Raw genomic sequence first — 20,724 nt, 5'->3', positions numbered from 1 at the left:
CACCCCTCCTTACTGTGCACGGCCTGCGGGAATGAGTGGGTGTACTGGGAGTGAAAGTCGGTCAAGTCAGATTCCAAGTTTTTCATCTTATATTCCCCGCTTTCCAGGTCGTGATGCAATGTCAGTATATCTATAGCAAAAAAAAAGTTTATACATTGTGTTTCCTCACCTACCTCAGAAATTACCTTCTGACCAGACTAAGTACTCTGGCAGCATGAAAAAATACAGCCATTCGTATGTTAAGAAAGTATACGAACAATTCTGAGTTATCTGTGGTCTAAATATCCTACTGTCTTAACCCAAATCTGGGTACGCACCTTGCATAGCAAAGGTCGAAGTAAAGAAAGAGCAACTCGGGGGGCCAAAAACAAGTCGAGGATTTCCTTTGACGCAAACTGCAGTGCTGAGAGTTTTAGGTGGTTTGGGGTTTTTTTCCCTGTTTTTAATTAAGTTTAATGATAATATGTGGATTCTTGAATGTATTTCAGTGGTTGCTCGCGGTGAGTAAAAAGCTCTGTGGAACAGCTTCCTTCTGCCAGCCCTGGGCATGGGAGTAGCGCTTCCAGTGTCTGACACCATTTGCAGTGTTGTAAATGTTAATACAACCCGAATAGTTTCAATGCAACAACAACTCTTGTACACCAATGGAAATTATTAGTCAAGTCTTCTGAAAGTTAAATAACTTTTATATGGGGCATTTTGAAGCCTGTAGAGTTACATCTACATGAGAATAAAACCAACTCTGAAGTCTAGGTGAAATTAAATTTTGCATGAGCTTTTGGGAAAGTAAAAACAAAAATAATCTACTTTTATCCATATTGAAAAGGGATAATTGAACTTTTTCAGCCAGGAGGCAGGCTGAGTCTTTTAGCAGTGGTATATATATTAACACAATAATATTCCACCAGTTTAAATTTTGTTTACCAATTAAATGCACACAGTCCAATCACAAAAGTACAGAACATTAGCATTAACTGTTTTTACTTGGATATCTAAAACTAGATCCCTAAATCAAATGGTCTTGGTAGGGCCAATGAGATGGTTGGTGCCTTCAATTACTAGTTGCTGAGTCTAAAGTGCGTCCCGTCAGGGCAAGCCTGTAGCTGTCAGGGCAGTAAGAGACTCTGTCTGATTACTCATTTCTAGGTTTGCTCTCTTCCTAGACCAATACTATGTTCATTAAAGAGCAGAAATGATGAGCTTCGAAGTTATTTTCCATTAAAACTGTAGAGCAAAAATTCAGGGGGAAAAAAGTGCGTGTGTTTGTGTGTTTTCCCTAACAAGGGAGTTCTGATCTGGGGTAGATACTGTCTTTTTATATAATTATGAGTGGGGCTATAAAAGAAAAAATGACCCCGTGTAAAGCATGTACATTAATCAAACCCTGTGCAATCTGAGCCACAGAAGGAGTAACAGAAAGCGGCAGCAGGGCAAAATGCATTGTAATTCATACTGATCAAAAGAAACTGTTCCATGTCTGTTCAGCCAAATCACACGTGCCAGTTTCTGAAGGCAAAATGAAGTAATGATACTGTAACGAACACATTTAATTTGTTTTTCATTTCTCCTATAGTTTCCAATCTTTCAAATGGCTTGTTAAATCCCCCAAAGCTACGTATATAACGAATTTTTGACAGTTGAGGTTACGGACTCGTTCATGCATCTGAGCTGGGGTTCCAGAACGTCTCTATTAATTTTCACGGGAGCAGTCCTCTGCAGTCTTTCTTGCTCTGCTGAACACTCCTAATTTTGATTCATTCAGTTGGCATTTTGAGCTGAAGGCATTAAAAAAAAAGGGTTGTTGCAAAGTCTTCATTAGCTCGTTGGGAATATGCCGTCCTGGCCAAAACCTTAGGAGCAACTTTCTTCTTTGTTATTACTCATATTCCTTCACTATTCCATCCCTCAGTTCATGCCTCCTATAAAGAGGATAATAAAACCCTAATCTTCGACAATTTATTTGACAATCTAAGAGGCACTGGAAACAGGCAAATGACAATCATATTCCATAAATTTTACTTGCGTGCATTTCACAGGCTTTAATGGGTGTGTTAGCGATGCTGAATGTGGTTCTGGAGCAGATTACTTGGTTAGCCAACCCCCCCTCCGCTACAGAAACAATTCTCCTCCGGAAAGCCGCTCTGTTTCCAAGAGCTGAAGAACAGGAGTGTGCAAAAAGAACGGATAAGATGAAGACCCTCTCTTTAACAGGACTCAAATGAGGTTAAGAAAGTGTCGAACTGAGTTGGACTCATTGCTCTCATCTGTGTAAGCAAGGAAATGTTTCTACCACGAGCTGGCCCCCACTGAGACCTTCTCCACTTGGTATCAGTAGCCAGGAGGCTACTGGAGGCAGAGGGCAGGTAAATGAAACTGCCTCCACAGGGTGTGGAAAGATTACCAGCGACAGACCCTGTGGCTCCCATCGTGTGACACCTCCACGCGGCAGGAGTTCTCCTCCTCACCCCACCCGTCCAAAAATGTGATACTGTGTTGTCTGTGTTTCTCTGGTCAAACATGCTTCTTCACCAAACCATTTTAGGAGTGCGTTCTGGAAAACTCGAAGCATTTCTTCCATACTACCTCAGCTTTCCAAGGAATGAAGAACAGATTTTTTTCCTGGCTCACTTAATTGCATCCGGACGCTTCCTAGAAAGTGTAAAAAGAAGCGTCTGTGTCCCCAGCCAACCTCACAGGACCACCTGGTCAGTGCAACTGTTCAGTGAATAAGATCGCCTGTGCGGTTCTGCCGAGCTCCTGTTACCACCAGCCCCTACAGAATAACCGGGTGGCAAACCTATGCAAAAGTCCAGAGAAAATTTTAAGTCTGGAATAAGATTTTTACCATGTTCTTCCACAGTGTTACCTTATGGGTTGCTTTCTTCTCCTTCTGTGGCAGTATTGCCGTACTTTGAGTCTATGTTTTGCTGGGGTCAGGCATTAGGGTTTCTATTTTGTATGCCACTGGCCAAATGTTCAAGCCAACATACTCACGATGGCACGCTCACAGCTTTTTTCCAGGCTCTTATATGTCAAGAGGTATAAAGCATGAGCAACTGCGACCAGCTGCACTCCCATCCTATTCCATGGACACCAAAAAATGCAGAACCTGAAACTTAGCAAATGGATGTATTCCAGGGATTTGGATGAAGAAACTGAATCCTTCTTCACTCTATGAGATACTTGAATAAAATAATACTGTAGGAAGGTTTTGCAGCATAACTGCGTGTAATGAAGTTTGAGAAAAATAAGTGCTAATCTCCAACTTGAAATAATTTTTCAGTAACATTTTGCTAATTAATTATACACACATTTTATGATAATTGGCTAATTCTCTTTTTAACTCCGGCTGATGATAGTACACGAGAAACTTTTCTGTGTACTGGTCACTCGAACAATTCAGATTTAACCTCGTCTCAGACTGGTATTATTATCCTTTGCTTCCTTTCTCTGGCAGGTTTTGATTAATGATAGAACAGCTCCTACGACCCCGTGGTTTTCAAGTTTCCTTTACAGCCTGTTGTGTGAAAGTTCAGCCAGTAAATTATTTGCCTGGTTTTCTTTCTCCCTTCCTTTATTAACAAAAAAGACACAAAACTAGTCAGAATTTATCCTCATGAAAGCTGATAATTTACTCTTAAATCATAAGCATCTCAGTATTTTGTCATTCTCAATGTGTTTGCTAATTACTATTCTTAGTAATGAGACTAAGATCACTGGTTGGTATTTCTCTGGAATGTCTTTAGCATGAGTTCAGTGTTAGCAGTATTTCTGTTCTTCAGGATAATGCAAAAATAAAATATCTATAACTTAACTGGTATTCCTAGGGCTAGAGTTAGAGTCAGGGTTAGGGTTTCATCTCAGCGTGGCATAATAAATGTGAGATGATCACTTGTAGATATTTATTATCAAGTCAGCTGTTCCATTCTTTATCACTCCTGGAGGAGAGCCATCCAGTCCTGATGGCCACTGTAAATGTCTACCATCTCAAGTCCTTCTGTCACTTATTCGTATGCCTTCATACTTGTGTTCTACTTTCTACTACATGTGAAGAGGGATGTCCAGGATCAGTGAACACTGAATTATTGCCACCAATCTGTGGGAGCCTGAAAGTCATCCACAGCAGTCGGAGCTAGTAGCCTATGTTCTCTTTAAGTATAATGGAAGGAAACAGAGGAATTGTCTCTCTTAGTTGCCTAACTTTTCACGGGCATTCATTTTAGGATGACACATGCCATCTTTGATGGCACATTTCCCTGGCCATTGCTTATATAAGAGGCCTACAGTGCCAATCTGAGGCTAAATATTTTACCTTCAGACACCTAAATTAAAGCAAATGAGTTCTATCCTTGCCTTTCCACCTCCATAAGGAATGTGCCCACCAAGAGGTTTTGGATATGTACACAAGCAAATACACTCTAGCCTTGTCACAACCAGTGGCGTAAGCTAAAATCTGATTCTGTGTACAATCCAAAATGGAGATCGGTGTGTCCATATTTCCTCACATGGCATTTGTGTAGAAGGGACCTGACAAAGGCACTACAATCACCCAAAAAATTTCTAGTCCATCCACACACCCCCAGAAAAGTACCGGCATAATCAAGCACATACTTTAAGCGTTCCAGTTCAGAGTTTATTGTAGCTAAAAAGCAGATGAAGTGGGTTTGCTACCCTGACCTGTGGACTACCGTAGCACAGCCAAAAGAAGAAATTCTGTTCTCCCTGGCGAAAGGAAGGAGCAGGCAGCTGTTGAAATGCTTATAGCCTAAATCACCACAGCTATTTGGTCCAGTGCAGGTGAGTCAGAGACCTAAAAAGACCAACACTTCTTGGCACAATTCACAAATTCTGCTTGGAAAGAAAGAAAGAAGTGATCCAGTAAACATAGTTCAGCAAGGGGTAAAAATGCAGAACCCCACAAAGAAGAGCAAAGATATATCTTGTAGAAATCTTTGAAATCCTAAATAATAATTTCCCTTTTGTCTTAAAAAGCAGCAAATCTTCTCATATCTTGTTAAGGTAGGCAAAAAGTATTATTTCTATAGCAATAGTACCTACAGGTTCTGGGCAAGACCCAAAGCCCTGGCTGTGCTGGACACTGGACAGCACCTAGTACCTATCCCAGTAAGCTCCCCTCACCCTCACTCCAGGGAGCTAACTTCAATCCAGAACATGTGTAGATGCATTCATGAAGCACTATCTATAGCTAGTAAGCATGACCGAGAGATTCACGTGACGTGCCAGCAAACATGGTTACAGGAATTTTGGATGAGGGCATGCTATTGACAACATATATATCCAGCTGCCCAGGAAGGCGTGCTCCTGTCCCTGGAGAACTTACATTCCCAACTTTGGGTCTGCAGGTTCTTAGCCCTGTGCTTAACTCTGAGCACATTAGTACCTTCCCACCCCACCCTGGAAATCAGTCTGCACACTCGAGGTTATACAGGCACGTATGTCTGTGCAGGTCCTGCCCTGAGAAAGCACCTGAGGTGAAGTGGAAAGAGGCAATGATGAAATGCATCCCCTCATACTTTTGTGTTGATGGTAAATAAAGTTCCCATCGCCCCATTTGTCCCTTTAACGTAAAGGATGATTTTAGAAAACTGTATGAGCACATTCACACCAGCACGCAATGACATGCCTGTGTTGTGTGTTGGAAAGAAAGCATTTTACAGAATTAGAAAGCCACCATCTGTACACGTACATATTCAGTACTTGCAAACCATCTTGTGGTATTTTGCTGAAAGGTCCCAGCAGCACGGGAAGCATTTTAAGTGCGGGTTACAGCCCTGGAAAGGTTTCTCCACATTGGATGCTCACCCAGCTACAATCAGAGACCCAGAAGCTCTTTGAATTTCTTTATTGCGAGTGGATTCCAACACTGCTGTTTTAATCCATCTCTCAGGCACACTTACTAGTCACAAGCTTTACCTGTTTCCTCTTTAAAGAAACGAGACCTCACAGTTCAGCTGCTCCAGGACCAGAGACTCTTCACCCGTACGCAGCCCCTTGCCCATAGCTCCAAGCCTCTGAGCGTTTGGGTGTTTCATTTTCTCACTTCTGCCACCTGTGGCAAGGGAGACAAAGACTCACACAGACTTGCAGCCACTCCAAAAATAATTTCTTTTTGTTTTAACTAACGGAAATATTGGAAGAACTGTGTAAAAGCTAAAAACCAAGTGCTATCCTTCCAATTCAATCTTTTATTTTCAGATGGTGTGGCACAGATTCAAGGATGGATAAAGAAGGAATGAGGAGATGCTCTGTGATGAATAAAGGCACCAAATCAATTCACAAACACAAAAACTGGACCATTTTCAAAAAAGTCAGGTGCACAGTGAGTGGAAGCTGTTCCAAGTCTCATGCTTATACATCAGCCAGCAGATGTTGTACATCCATGTCTGAGCAACCAGCTGTCTTCTCATCAGTATTAAGTGTTCAGCTGACATTAAAGGAACAGACAGAACTAAAACTGAGAGCTCAGAAACCTGAGCAGTTATTTTGAAGTTTGCTATGTCTACGAACTATGGTGCACGCTTCTTTTTTTCTCAAACAAAGGCATTAGTGAACATATTAAAAATGAGAAGAATCATGAGAAGAGCAGCCATGGACACATAAACAGCTCAATAATAACATATAAATAATCTCAAGCAATACACGTGGAAAACACATATAAAAATTTCAAGAGATTAGTATAAAAAATACAGGAAAGAGACAGAAGTGGCTGTCAAAGGCCTTTGATTACAGTCCTGTTAACCTCTTCCCCTTCCTGGGTTTTGTGACCTGCTTTGTAAAGTAGTTACAGATTTGCATACCATGTCTGACAGCTCAAAAAATCACACCACTCTTACATAACAAACATAAAAAGAGATTATGTGGTATAACATGTCATAGATCAAAGAGCATCGGGGTCCAGATACCCGCTGTGACTCCACCCTGACCGCATACTAGGGGGAAAGCCAGATGTTTGCGCTCTTTTTCCTCCCCTAAGGCTCTTTTCCACCTGAGGAAGACCTAGATACATGAAGAAGGAGGAGGCAGTGAGGTACTCCAACAGGTCCCCCGATGTGGGCAATCAGTGACTATTAATACAGGATTTACCTTTGAGTGCACCTGAACTACAGTTTTGATATCAAGGACAAGAAAAAATTGAAGCCCTACCTTAAAGGACTTACAATATCTTTGCAAATATAAGTACATACTTATTTTTAAGGAATGACATGAACGACTCTCCCTATTTATTCATCCAGAACTGAATCAGTAGATTGACTTTTAGATTAATAGGCTAACTTTTAAATGACAAGAGTTAGGTGAAAAGAATTTCACTGTAAGTGATGTTTGGTTTAAAACTTCTTTTATTTCATATTAAGGGGAAAAAAGGCTGAGAAGAGGTGAGCACTCTAAAGGCAGAGATGTTCCAGGGATAACGGGTTGTAGCGTAAAAGGTGCTGAGTGGTTGGAGGGAAAACTCAACAAATTTAAGAGACACTTTTTTATTCTGCAAATAATCTAATGTGGACTGTGCATGAATTGGATTTATTTGGATACCAGTATCTTAGTCAGATGTCATAGTTTTTCTCTAGCCAGCTAAATACAGCTAAGAAATTTGTTACTGTAATATAGCTAAGTTTCTGGTGCTGAGTCCCACATCCTATATATGTCCTTCATTCTTCCATCTGTCCTCATAACAAAACCACGGCATCTGAACTCATACCCTACTTTTGGTCATTAGGTATATTTAGGGAAAATAATGTACAGACCATTACTTTTCAGAGCAGTTTCCAAAACATTTGCCAGTGCAAATGCCTAACCCTACTCGCAAGACTTCTCCTTTGTCTTTACCTTATCTCTCACTCTTTGAAATCACCTGTGGAGTCTCAGAGATGCTCAGAGCATGGGCAGAAAACTAGAAGTTTAGAGGGTTCCTCTCTTTCTTCCCATAGTCAGCAGCTTAGGGACTTGCTGAGCTAAAGGTTGCACCCTTACCACCATAGGTAACAGCTTCTGCCCTCCATTCGTTTCTTTTATTTCATCTCTATCAGTTTGTCTTTGAATTCCACATTTATTCTCTGCTCTTTTTTCTCCCTCATCAAATATATCCCTGTCTTAATTTTTAAGGGCCTTCCTAGTATGTTTGCAGTGTGTTGTTATCCCTCGTTCGCTATAAGATGCTGATTCCAGCCACCAACTGGCCATCTGTTGCCCTTCTCAATTCATCCCGTTGGTGCTTCCTCCCATGCAACCATCACATATGGGAGAAGAATGCCATAAACATTTATGCAGTGAATGTGTTGTGCTTTTCAAAACTTTCCAGCAAAAATCTTGAAACTCTTACGCCGCAGGTGTGCTGGAAGTACTGTCACCCCTATGCTGACCAATAATGACTTCTTGATTCTCTGCATTTTCCTGTCTGCTTGTTTGTATCCACCCAAGTGTTGTCTTGTATACTTGGATTGTAAAGTTTTCTGGGACTCTGTCCTTTTTACAAGCTTTACACAATTCCTAGTGCAATGGGGTCTTGATCAGTGAGTAGTGCTTCTAAGTGTGACAGGAATTACAGACAAGGATTCTGAAAAAAATAGCAGTTCTCATTTTTCTTCCAATATTGCAGTGCCTGTATTTGACAAGCTTTTTGGTATGTAAGTAGACAGGAAGAATCACTTCCTCAGAACAGTAGGCAAAAATCACCTGCAAGATTTAAGCATAGTTTGGATGGAAGGAACTCAAAGACAAGTTTCAATCTGAAGGTGTGCCCGGGTTATAAATCTGACTGACAATCAGAAGAATCGTGCTGTCAATAATGACTACAAAGGGTGTAGGAGAGAGGAAATCTTTTGTTGGGTAGACAGCAGAGCACAGTGATATATATGGGTTACGAGAGAGGAATCGCTTCTCTTTCAAGCTCTCTTGCTTAAAAGTGAGAAAAGGAAGGAGAAGATTCATAGCACTGCGACTCACCGGGCTGCCCTGTGTTTGCACGAACCGTGGGCTGTACATCAGTCACTTTGCCCATCTGCGGAATGTAAGAGGCTCAGAAGTCCAGGCCCAGAAAATTAATCTCCTGGAGGGACCTAATAAAAACTAATGTAAAGGTGTGCTGTTATGTACTGAAGGTAATCCTGCAGTCCCTAAAATCCAGCACTGACAGCTACTCTTTTTGTGGAGAAATGTTTCTGTGGCACGCTGCCAAGGGACAGTGAGAGCCTTTCAGAGGCAGATTTTTGCCCACAACAGATGGAAGTAACAGCCTGTAGTTACAAACAGAAGCCTAACAACAGCAAGAAAGGACACGACTGTGTAGAAACAGTGGCACAGACAAAGCTGATGATGCTTTTAAGGCAGATGTGTACCAGGAATACCTTGTGAAGGGAATGTGCAATGAGCAGCGAGGGACCAAGAACTTTCTCGTGAAGTGCAAGTCAATTATCTCTGCATATATCCTCCTACGTTAGCTGACGGTATCTATTCTTAATATCTGCTGTTAAGTATTCATGTGTTCACACATCATCTTATGTTGAACTGTGTGAACATACTGTATTTCCAGAAATGCTCTGTACTCATCTTATGTCTGTGAAAATCTATCCGTAAATTCCGGTAATCCTTGTGCAATATACCAAAAAGATTTGTAACCTTGTTAGTGAACTCTGCCAAGAAAGAGGTAAAAATAAGCTCTGATAATGTCATTGTGGGCCTGTTTGGGCTTTTTTTTTTACCTTTTAGGTTGCGTAGAGGGTAAGATAAATGAGAAATACATGAGGAAATGCGCTATAGATTTTAGTGCTGGAGCTGTAAAATTTGTTTCTAGCCTCCCCTATATGTTCCATATATACTCCATACCTATAACATGCCAGGGTTGTCATGCCACGTCTTTTTAATTAATAGTGTTTACTGCAGTCACTCTCATCAAACAGTCCCGCGCCCTACAGCTCCCATCCACAGCCCCACCGTCAAGACTGTGCTCATGTTAGTAAGCTTGGCGGAGAGACTCTGAACAGATGAAGCTCTTGGGCTTCCCAGGAGCAGCTGATGCCATGTTTACATCCCTCATGTGTCTACCATGTGAAACAAGCAAGTATATGAGCAGCTTTTGGGACATTCAAGGAGGCTTGCGCTGAAGGATGCATTACACTCAGCTGTCCCAACCATCTGGTGTGTTTCTGTGTGGGCAAAGAGGTTCATCGTTTCCCCCTGCCAACAGAGTTACCAGAGGGATGTGTGTGGTTCCTCTGGCTTCGGGGAAGCCAGCACATCCTCAGGCACCCTAGGCATCTGGGTATGTGCCCAACAGACTTGCCAAAGTTTAAGAAGTACCTCGGCAGCAGCAGGAGTGGGTCTTTGACTGACTGGCCTAGTAGGTGTCTAATTTAGGATAAGCTCAGTAGCTCTCCAGGCCCAAATAACTCTAAGGACTTGATCTCCATTGCTTGTAATGGAAGTTTAGGTATGTGGCTCACAGGCAGTTACCTACATTTAATAGCTAAATTTAGTTGTCTACAATCTGGAGCTGAATGACACTCCATATTTCCCGTTACAGCTCATGACCTGGCAAAAATACTCAGCCAGAAGCATCTTCTGAAACTCTTTGACCTCCTTTTTTTCCACTTTTTCCACTACTCTGAAACAGTCCTCACACACCTCAACAAATAGGTCATCTTTGTCCTTTGTCACTTTGACCTCCAATTCTGAATCTTTTTGCTCATACTGAATAGTCTAAGTGCCTTTTTGTAACAACATGAGACTTTGGAAGCCCAGAAAAAGCAAAAATTATTATATCTCCAGACTCTGCATGAGTTGTTCATATGTTAATGTATCAATAGGTGTCCTTTGCATCTTTGAGATCCTGGAATCACTGGAGGGTAGTTAACATTAATCTTACAGCCAGTAAACAAGTCTGAGAAGCTTTGTGCCCTCAAGAAAATTACTACACTAGTGGATTCTGGCTCAACAGGACAAAAGCCAGGGAGGGAGAAGGGCACAGAGACAGGGCACCTCTGAACAGGGTCAAGGAAACACATGCAGTAACACACACTTGACAGAAGAACTAATAATGCCAAGCATCTGTCAAACCTGATAAACAGTATTTTTTCCATCAAATATTTACCATCATGATATTACTCAGTAATGTTTTTGTCTTGAAATAATGCTTTTGAAAGGTGACTGAGTCACTTGTGTAATCATGATGAACTGCAGCTTTAATAAACTCGGCCTAAGAGAGAGGGAAGCAAGTCCCCCCCGCTCCATGAAACGAAAGACCTGAGGTCTCAGCCTCGAGCCACAGGTATCAGGAGGATAGTTAAGCCCAAACCTGCAGCACTTCTTTTTCCTCAGTGAATTTGATAAAAGTGCTTTTGAACCTGATAAACACGGGGCGGATTAAGACTGTGTGTGCACAGCTGCAAATGAAAGGCATCACATTTTATCTCAAAGGAACGGCATTCAGTTTGCTGATTTTCCTAACCAGCAAACTCCTGTCTGCTCTGAAGCATTACAAAAGAGATCTTCCAGAAAAAAACCAAGGGTGATCAATTTTTTCTTCCCAATGCTTTCCCTCCCCATTACACGGTTTCTTTGTAGGGAGACAGTTCTGAATGCCTGAGCAGAAGGGGCAGCCTGTTAAATCCTTTTTAGGCTGCTACAACCTTAAAATGTGCCACTTCGGTTGCCAGAATAGAGGCAGGACCAGTTAGGCCTCAGGGAGGTGACTTTTTGTCTATGCAAGGGAAATCTTCCTGCTTCTTGTGACAGATGAACTGATAAGTGGCTGGATGGGGACTGCGAGCAACAGCAATAGAAGGTGGACACTTGCCATGCCAATATATCTCAGAGACCAGATGGAGTTTTTACTGAGCAAAATGTGTATTTTATTACTCCCTAGGAGTGGATCAAATAAATTCAGTGATAATCTGGTTTCTGTATAACGGGAGGAAGCCTTCACAGCCACTTGGAAAGCAGTGCCTTAAAAGATTTTTTTACAGCAGGTAACTCGCCAGCTGACAACTAGGCTGAAGGTGGCTTACAGACTACTTCTTTGGTCCTCTGCCGTCACCTGCAGAAACTGCTCACCTGTGGCACACAGTATATCGTATGGAAATGCACAGTAATCCTGTAAAAGTGTGCGAGGCCCAGCGCCCAGCTGCGGTGCCTGCTCCGCTGAAGATGTTCCCTCACATTCAACATAGTGCTGGGACCCTCTTGCAGAAGAAAATACAGGCCAGGGCCCAAAGCATGCTCTGCAGTGGGACAGGGAGGTACTCAAGAGAAAAGAAGGGGAGAGTGGGGATGCAAAGGTTAGGGGTGGTAGCCTGAGGGAGCGGGATGTATAATTAAAGAATGGGGAAGGTAAAAGGAAAGTCCTGGGGTCCTTATTTGCAGAGTGTGGGTACCTGAAGAGGGCTTTTAGCACTATTCCTTTTAGCTCTCCTCTCCCTGCATGGTGTTGAAGGGGTGGCTTAGCAACACTGCAGCCTGAAGACGATACACGATAGCATTGCCTGCTCACTTGAGCTCAGCATCCCTAGCTGAGGTTTGGCCTCAGCGTCCCAAGACACTCTAGCTCATTATCACTCCGCCATCCGTTCTCCCCACCAGAGTATCAAAGGTTGTTGTGGTTAGTCCTTGCTAAGGTGTCTGGGTTTTGCTGCACACACCTCCTCTTTTTCCTCCATCAGGGTCCTGCCTGGGTGGATTTTGGTGAAGTGCAGGCTGTGTCTGCCTTGCTGCCAGCAGCAGGAGCCACTTCTTGCGCAGGGAGAGTGGGAGCAGAAGGCCACTGTGGACAGCCTCAGTGCATGGCAGGGGGAGGCTGAAGCTAGCCGGCACCAGGTGCTGAGCCACAGCATGGCTGAGAGTGGGGCAGGCGCAGAGGGGAGGAAAGGCTCAGGAGCTGGGGAGCACCAGGGGGATGGCCTCAGGGCAGCGAGACTTTCCCCTAACTGCATGGGCACGCAGAGGCCTCTCCCCTTCACTCACTGAGACTTTAATCTTATTTTAATCTGTGAATGAGACCCGGTTTTGGTGGAAGACACTGGCAGGCAGCAGAAGAGCAGAGTGCAGGAGGGGTGGCTGGGTACGGAGTGTCGACCCCCTGGCATGGGCTGCCTGAACTCTTTTAATGCGACCCTAGAGGGTTCTGACAGCAGGAGCTCAGGGCAGAAGGGCTATCTGCCTCCCTTCCTCCCCAGCCACATATTCTCTTTCTTGACACATGGCTGTTTGGCAGCCCTAGTTCTGGGGAACCACCTGTCAACGCTTTCCTTCCCACACCCTCGCACAAAATCCCCGCCCCTCCTGATCTTTGCTGCTCCTTCATTAACTACTCTTCATGAAAATGTGCTATCAGAAGAACAGGATTCATTGACGTGGCACGCCGTTCTGGGAAAGGTGTTAACAATAATGAAGGAGAGAAAATGGAAATGTGGTTTTGAAAAGTTTATTTTACTTCACATGAAAGGACAAGCTTCTTTGTGGAAAACCATTGGCCAAAGGAAGTAATTTAAAATTGCCATAGGTTATTTGGGGCTTGTCTGTCAGAAATAGGTACCATTTTAATTATCATGATAGAACTAAAGCAATACAATTTCCCTGCTATCTCAACTTCTTAACATGTCTATAGTTATATTTGTATAAACGTGCTTTATACTGGGATAGCTATTCCCATACAGCAAGGAAAATCATCATTCTGATGTGTCATCTTTATAACGACATAGATATATCCACCCTCTTACCCTATTTTGTCTTTTATTTTTAAATGACCTTCTCCTCCCCCAATGGGATTAATTATACCAGTAAAACCTGCAGAGCTGGCCTTGGCATGAAGAAAATTAATTGTTGCTGCCCATACACTTACACAGCTGTGGCAACAACAGGAAGAAATAATACACATGCATATATGCTGACTTCCAAGTAGAGGATGCTGTAATCAAACTCAGGTACGCGTGTTAAATTTTAATACCTGTATATTGAAGAGCGGGCATATTAAGGACTAGAGTGTATTTTCCATATATGAGATCTCAGGAATATGTAACATGAACAGCTCTCACAGGGAGGAAAGAGAACTACAGCTTTTTCCTTTGGGCAAGAAGATTATGCACAACTCCATAAGCAACTGGAGGCAAAGACATCACCCGTGGCGTTACAGCAATCTGAGGCTGACTACAAATGCAAGGCTTAGGGGGTTGTGGGGAAAGCAACTACAAAGTCTCCAGAAAAACCTGGGGACACAACTACTAAAGCTGATGTGCTGGATCTGTGAGATGACTAGCAACATATTACTGAAAAAAAAGGAAGCAAGGTACCTGAAAGAGGAACCTTTCACTGTTCAAATCCTTTTGTGGATATAGCATGTAGTCTTCTAGCAGTCATGTTCAATATATACTATGTTTCCAAGACTGAACTGAACTGTGTCACTTAAGGTAAAACCAATTCACCAGTTACAAATCTGTCCATCATTCTGAGTATCCATGTCTCTCTTATATGCACGTAAAGCTGAGTTTTGAGCAAGGGGTTGACTTTTGTGTACGTACAATGGATAAGACAGTATCCAGGCAAAGCCTCCAGGTTCAGCTACAACACAACTAAGATAAAACATCATGTAGCTATTGAACAGTAAAAAAGTTACATAAATGAGTAGTATATTTCATAATAATAGCAGTGTTCTAAATTGTGGATGGATTTGGCAAATGTTACCATTTCTGCCACCAAAGGACAGAGCAAAAGCAGTTTTATGGAAAACTGTATAACTCCACAGTATTTACTTTCTTCGAGTCTCATTATTCCCTATTGAAAAAGAGACCATTTGTTTTAACTTTTTGGATGTTGCTTAAGGGGTGTGCAAGTTTATATATGTTTGTTTGCACTAGGTATCAGGAACTTGTTTGAAGAAGTTGGGCGAGCCCAAAAAAACCCTCTTCACTTCTATTGCAGTACATAGATCATTCTTATTGCCTGCTCTAAGAAGAGGACAAAACAGAAACATTCTCTTTATTGTTTCCTTGATATTTGTTTTTTTCACCATTAACACTGGTGAAGCAAAAAGAAAAAAATCCTACTGTTCACTTTGGATAAAACAAAAATTATCTAGTGGAGTATAGGGCTTGACAAATATTATTATACTGAGTATGTCTAGGAGTGATAGTTATCTGTACTGCCCTGGTAAAAATACGAAGAATTACAGAAGCTGTAGGGACTAACTTAATATGCAGTATTTAGTCAGGTGTGGGTATATTTCTTCTCATTTACAGTTTCCTTTCCCTTCTTCAGCCCATGTGACATTCCTGATTAGGAAACTTTATAGGTAAACCAAAGCATGTTGATGTGTTTTTGTAACGGCTTGTTGTTAACTGTTTGCTGCTATCCTTTCTCTTGAATATAAAAATGCACAGAAGTGTGTGACAGGAATAATTATTATAGCTTCAGGTCTTCTTATTCTGTTTTTAGTTTCTTTGCAGCCTAGAGAGACATCAAAACTAACAAACTAAAATTTACACCATATAAAAACACATTTTGTCCTGTACTAAGAGAAACATAATATTTGGTGTAAAACATGCTCACTCCACTCACTTTAATGGCAGTAAATAGTACTGCTAACAACATCTGCAAGATTGGCCCCCTTTTTATCTTAACACATATACCATTACTGCCTTCTCTTTTACCACTATCAATTCTAACTCCTACAATTTAGCTAGGTAAACATTCAAATGAAATTAAGACATTCCACTTTTTCATCTCTTTCACGATGAAAAGTGCTTCCAGATTCCCATTTCAACAACAAAGAAATCTTTGGTCATATTTTATGGACAGTTTCAATTAAAGCTACTTATTACTTCTGAGTTCTTCCATTCCCTCACTCCACACGAATGCTTAAACCTCCTGTTGCAGTTATTAACATCAATATGTTTATAATATTTATGATATTAAATGGTGATTCCAGTACAGCCTGACAATTATTTGAGTGGAGAGAACGCAAACAAAGGATGTTGCAAGCTCTGCTATTGCCACCTGCTGTCCGTGTTCACCTTGGAATAGCTTGGGTAGGCAGGGTTGTGCAACAGTTACCAAATGGATGGCAAGGACTCAGCCTTAAGTGCTGAGTGGGTACAAAGTGATCAGAAGCAAAAAGCAAAAATATTGTGAACAAAGATTCAGCAGGAACCTGCAGAAGAAACCACAAAACGGTCCAGGGGTCTCTACCTAGGGACATCTAGCTTACAGTCCATACTTAGAATCATAGAATCAGAGAATCATTAAGATTGGAAAAGACCTCTAAGATCATCGAGTCCAACCGTCAACCCAACACCACCATACCACTACACCATGTTCCTAAGCGCCTCATCTACACGTCTTTTAAATACTTCCAGGGATGGTGACTCAACCACTTCCCTGGGCAGCCTGTTCCAAGGCCTGACCACTCTTTCAGTAAAGAAATTTCTCCTAATGTTCAATCTAAACCTCCCTTGGTGCAACTTGAGGCCATTTCCTCTCGTGCTATCGCCAGTTACTTGGCAGAAGAGACCAACCCCCACCTCGCTACAACCTCCCTTCAGGTAGTTGTAGAGCGCGATGAGGTTTCCCCTCAGCCTCCTCTTCTCCAGACTAAACAGTCCCAGTTCCCTCAGCCGCTCCTCATAAGATTGTGCTCTAGGCCCTTCACCAGCTTCGTTGCCCTTCTCTGGACACGCTCCAGCACCTCAATGTCCATTCTATCTATGTATATACATTCTGTTTCCAGCAAGCATCAGCTGTCAGTGACTGCTGCTACCTACTATTAAGTCAAACCTCCAAGCTCTTGCCTACCTTGACATAAGTAGGACATTCTCAGGTTGGCCACTGAACCTTTCTTTGTGTAGCAGGGGAGGAAGACGTTGCAATAATTATTCCACTTACGAGGAGGATACGTTGTGGTGACAGTGCAGTAGAAAAGGGTTAAAATGCTGGAACTGAAGGTTGAGATCAAGAGCTAGGGAAGCAGGGGCAAGCCTCTGCGAAAGAGGTAGGGGCTAGATGGAGCAACAAGCAATGAAGCCAGAAGGATTTTGCCCAAAGCATGAAAGGGAACTCTGCAGGGTCATTCCTCCCTCCATGTAAGAGGGGGACAAGCAAAGTGACAGAACTGTTAGAACAGGAACCTCAGTAAAAAATGCACAGCACAGCATATACCTAAAGAAATAAGTGCCTCTTGCAGTTGCTTTTTCCTCTAACTCTATGATGAGCATGTGAACTTTTGCCTCATACGCCTTTTACCTTCCGTAGTTCTGTAAAAGGCTCTTTTTCCCTGCTTCATCCCCTGGTTAAGTGACATTGCTGATGCTGGGCTCAGAGATGGCACTAGTAGTTATGAATTTATACTGTACCTGGTTTGGAGACGCCAGCCAGTACTATAACAAAAGAAGGTAACTAGTTAGATGCAGAGCAGTAGAACGTTTGAGGAGCAGCAATGTGTTTTGCTCAAAGTTTTTACACTCGTGTTGGCTAATAGTAGTAGCATGACTGTTTTAGTTGACGTTAAGGTTGTGCATAACAACCTGAACAACTTTGGCATAGACGAAGCCCATAGATACCTTTAGGTTTTCTTCTACACATGAATTGAGGATTGGGTCCTGGAAACTTCACTGATTCCACAAACAACTTCTGAGGGCTCTGCAGCATCAGATCAGATTGCTTCCATCTCTGCTACAAAGGAAACCAGAGAACCCAGTGAAAAACAACATTATGATTATATATTTCTTCCTCTCTCTTTTGTTGGGCACAAGACATGTTTTTGGTGGAGCCAGAGCTACTTGATGGGATGAGAAAAACACCCGCATCGTTCTTTCTCCCCCCTCTTCCAGACATTAAATCAGTGCTGGAGTTACAGGAAATCTACATGCTCTTTATCATTCCAGTTGGAATCAAAACACGAGCGTAAGAAATGTGGTGTTCAACAACCCGATAACTTTTTCTTCTGGGTGAAAACTCATGTAAAAACTAAACATGATTGGCCATTGAATCTATCTTTTGGGTTGCCACACAGTCAGATAATCAAAGCGTAAAAAGCATTACTTGTGCTGACTGAATATGGGGCAAATTTTACTGACCCCGAATTGCCTTTAAAATCGTACCAGATACCAGGACCTATAGAAGACTAACTTTTCAATAAACAAGTTAATACCTGACAGTGAACTTGTCAGGCATCCAAGTTTCTGCTCCAGTACCTGGGTTACTGTTCAATCTGGGTTACTAAAACCTCAGGTCGTCCATCCTGCAGTTTGCAGACAGCATGGCTGTTTTAAGTGATGCTTCCGAAGCTGAAGGGCACAAATCTCTCCTGTTTGGGTTTGGTCCCGGTAAAACCAGCAGGTCTGTTTGACCACAGCTCATATATAACACAATACACACCGTAAAACAGTAAAGGAAAATGTTGTCTGTCTTCGCCCCTCCAAAACATTGATTAAAACATCGACATTTTACTGCTGTAGTTAGGCTAGAAGCCTAACTCATAAAAGAGTTAATAACGACACTCTTGCTTGAAATACCCAGGAGTCTAGAGCAAAAATTACAGCTGTTTTGAGCTTTAATGCTTCAGATTTCTCATGCATATAATCACGTTAGTTTTTCCTGGGCGACGCTGTATTTTGATTCATTGTCTGGATTAAGTAGGTGCCGTAGGACCAGAGGTGAACGACAGCTGGTATTTCCACCGGCTCTGGTGGAGTAAAGGAAAAGATTACAAGAATACTGCTCTAAAATGATGTATCTGAGCTAGAAACAGCAGCTTAGAAGCGAATCACACCCGTAAATCAGGAGCTTGCTCAGAAACGCTTGGAGAGGTGAGGGACGTGAAGGGCTTTTAAATGCTGGGAGGAATAAATGGTAATTCCTAGGAATTTTTAATTGGTACCAACTGAAAGGGCTGGGAAGGCAGCCCCGAAGCGCCGTGACGGCCGGGCGGGACGCTCCCGGCTCTACCTCTCCCCTCCCGGGCCGGGCCCTGCCACACAACCGCCCGGCCCGCGCTGCCGCGCCCGCCCCCGCTCCTCGCCCCGCCGCCCGAGACCCAGCAGCGGGGGCGGCAGGAGGCCCAAGGGCGCCAGGCCCGACGCCGCCGGAGAAGGCCGCAGCGGCCCTACCCGGCTCCGCGGGCGGCCGGGAGCCGCGGCCGTTACCTCAGCGCGGCCCGCCCGCGCAGGCCCCGCGCCGCCATTGGCTGCCGCCGGGGGGTGGGGGGGAGGCCGCGGCGCGCCGCAGGGAGGTGCGGAGCGGTGCCGGGCGGGCGGGCGCGCCCGCGTAGGCCTGCCCTGCCCTGCCCTGCCCTGCCCTGCCCTGCCCGGGCCGGGCCGGCGCGGAGCCGGAAGCCGCGCCGATGAGTTGTGTGCGCCGCTTGCCTGCGCGCTTGGCGGGGGGTGTCGGGAGCCCCGCGCTGTCGCTAGGTAAGAGGAGAGCGGGAGCGGCGCGCCGCGGGGCCCGGCCCGGCCGTAGCCCCTGCCTTCTTCCCCCGGGAGGATGTGGGGACGGGGCGCTGTCACCGCCGGCGCCCTGGCTGCGCTGGCCTTGGCTGCGGCCCTCTGGCTGCGGTGTGATGAAGGTATAAACATCTCTGCGCCGGGGCTCTGGCGGGGAGGGGGTGGGGCCTGCCCCTGAGGGGAGGCGGGGGCGGGCCGGGCCGGGCGGCGGCAGGCTTGCCCGGTGCCGAGGGCTGGCCTGCGAGGGGGCTGCGGAAGCCCACAGGCGGGGAGTGCGTGGGTGTTCCTCTCGGAAGGAAAGGCTGCCGGGCGGGGGCCTCGGCCGGGCTGCCCCGCTGGGGGGGCTGGGCCGGGGCGTGAGGGAGGAGGCGGCGGGCCCCCCTGACAGGGGGGTGGGCTTGGTGCCGCCGCGCCGCGGCTCCCGCCGGAGAACGGTTTCGGAGCAAAACCAAAGCGAAGGGGCAGGGGCCGGAGCGGCCTGCGGCCGGCAGTGGGGCCCTGGGGCGGCCCGGCACAATGAAACCCATCCCCGCCTGCAGCCGGGGGCCGGCCGGGCCGCTCACCTGCCTTGCGAAGGGATGGCCGGGGGCGGTGAGGGGGGGAAGCGCACACAAACCCGACCACCAGCACCTTCGCGGGGGTCCGCCGAGGGCAGGGGCCGCCTAATCCAGCGGGGGCTTCCGGGAGGCGCCGACTCTGCCAGCCGCAGCGTGGGCTTTTGTGGCGGCCTGCAGGGGCGAGCCGAGCCGCCTGCGCCCCGGCTCCCCCGCGCCGCAGGCACCGCTCGTGTGCGCTAGTGCGTGCGTACGGGAGCCTGGCTGCCTGCCCCGCGGCTGAGTGACACGGCGGCCCAGGGGAGGGGGCAGGGACGTGGCTGCCCGTGCTGGCGCGGCGCGGCACGGCGGTGTGCTGGGGTGAGGTAGGGCGCCGAGCGGAGCCGCGGGGTCTCGGCCGCCCTGCGCCGAGCTGCAGCGCCCTGTGTCTGTGTGCGTGCGTGCGTGTGTGTGCAGGGATCGCGCTCCACTGCGGCGGGGAGGGAGGGAGGAGAGAGGGAGGGAGGAGGGAGGCGCACTGTGATGAGCAGGGCCTCCAAGTCCAGCCAGCGCCGTCGTCCTGCCGCTCCCGGTGGAGCCCGGGGCGGGGGAGCGGCCGCGGCGGCCGCGCACGGATGATTGCCTGAGCGGGGTGGCGGCGCGTCCTGCCCCGGGGGAGGGGGCCGCGGCTCCGCGCTGGGAGCCTGGTTGTTTATTTTTTATTTATCATCATTGTTTTCGGACGGGGGGCG

At 45.4% G+C, this 20,724-nt stretch overlaps 1 protein-coding gene and 1 long non-coding RNA gene across 14 annotated transcripts in view; one reads left to right on the top strand and one right to left on the bottom strand.

Moving 5' to 3' along the window:
- Positions 1-1,377: 1,377 nt before the first annotated feature.
- On the bottom strand, positions 1,378-20,257 carry LOC142075677 (uncharacterized). 4 transcript variants are annotated; one of them, XR_012670986.1, is made up of 4 exons: positions 20,070-20,257; positions 17,559-17,667; positions 5,935-6,070; positions 1,378-1,775 (listed from the first exon to the last, which is right to left on the bottom strand). It is a non-coding gene; the product is annotated as an uncharacterized LOC142075677 (long non-coding RNA). The 4 variants fall into 4 exon arrangements; XR_012670985.1 differs by lacking the exon at positions 1,378-1,775 and having other exon boundaries at positions 3,695-6,070; positions 20,003-20,257; XR_012670988.1 differs by lacking the exon at positions 1,378-1,775 and having other exon boundaries at positions 3,695-6,070; positions 17,559-17,670.
- The window catches only part of NAXD (NAD(P)HX dehydratase), a 52,311-nt gene continuing 50,793 nt past the window's right edge, over positions 19,207-20,724 (top strand). For 7 of the 10 annotated variants that reach the window (XR_012670969.1, XR_012670968.1, XR_012670970.1 and 4 more), the window contains exon 1: positions 19,315-19,561. Coding sequence is in view for 2 of the 10 variants with exons in the window: in XM_075137338.1 (XP_074993439.1) it covers positions 19,480-19,561 (82 nt within the window). In the remaining 8 variants the exon portion in view is untranslated. Of the gene's footprint in view, positions 19,562-20,724 lie in introns of all 10 variants that reach the window. The other 3 variants (XM_075137331.1, XM_075137348.1, XM_075137338.1) reach the window with 3 other exon arrangements.

Source organism: Calonectris borealis, chromosome 1 (assembly GCF_964195595.1).
Source record: "Calonectris borealis chromosome 1, bCalBor7.hap1.2, whole genome shotgun sequence".
In the NCBI taxonomy this organism is placed as follows: domain Eukaryota; kingdom Metazoa; phylum Chordata; class Aves; order Procellariiformes; family Procellariidae; genus Calonectris; species Calonectris borealis.
The sequence above is the reverse complement of the archived record's forward strand: the minus strand, read 5'-3'. Positions and strand labels throughout refer to the sequence as shown.